The 841-nt window shown below is 33.4% G+C and overlaps 1 protein-coding gene across 1 annotated transcript; it reads left to right on the forward strand.

The window, feature by feature from the left end:
• Positions 1-119: 119 nt before the first annotated feature.
• Positions 120-736, forward strand: Tsp_15115 (scaffold attachment factor B1 (SAF-B1); the record flags this gene model as incomplete). Its single annotated transcript, XM_003366032.1, has 3 exons — positions 120-171; positions 393-566; positions 629-736. Coding segments are annotated over 3 exons (334 nt in total), but the record flags the coding sequence as incomplete, so codon positions are not given.
• Positions 737-841: the final 105 nt, after the last annotated feature.

Genomic DNA, 841 nt, shown 5'->3' on the forward strand with positions numbered 1-841 from the left:
AGGAGAAGAAAGTAATGAACGTGATACTGCGAATGAACCATCGAGAAAAGTTTTCTTATTGAATTTGCAGTGAATTTTAAGAAGTACAAGTTTGATATTTTAGAAGTTTCTTCTATTAGAAGTCTGTGGGTTTCCGGAATCTCCAACACTACTCGTGCAGCAGATTTAAAGGTAAGGTCTTTCTTCGATTATTTTTTTGCTTTTTACATCATTACATCTTTATAGTAGATGTTGATTTTCCCTATCTAGTTCTGGGTAATTTAATGTCAGTAATATTTTTCCTCTTTCTTACTGTTCAATAATCTTACTTTTATTGTGTTTAGCGTACCTTTCATCATTATGCACATATAAGGCTATATATATATATATATCTATATGTTTGTATAATTTAGACACTTTTTTCTCAATACGGGACAGTAGAATTAGCGAAAATAGTAACACACGCGAAATCACCAGGTTCCCAGTGCTTTGGTTACATTAGAATGGCATCTGCGGGCGAAGCGGTAGAATGTATTCAGCGTCTCCATCTATCAGAATTTATGGGAAAAGTTATATCTGTCGATGAAGTAAGTAAACAGGGATAATAATTTCAGTTTCTGCTTTGAACGTTTAATGTTAATTTATTTAGGCTGTAAATGAAAAAGTAATGCCTGTGAAATTCCAGTTGGGCAAAATGACAAAAAAAGCTGCGTCGAGTGAATCGTCAGCAAATAGAGACACCCAATTCCGCATGTAAAGGAGAAACTGGAAACAAATGAATCTGTCGCAAGTATGAATTATACTGCATGATTTGAGTTACTTTGTTAAAGAAAACAGTTTCACAAGTATAATAATACAGATG

Source organism: Trichinella spiralis (genome assembly GCF_000181795.1).
Source record: "Trichinella spiralis strain ISS 195 chromosome Unknown Scfld6697, whole genome shotgun sequence".
NCBI lineage: Eukaryota > Metazoa > Nematoda > Enoplea > Trichinellida > Trichinellidae > Trichinella > Trichinella spiralis.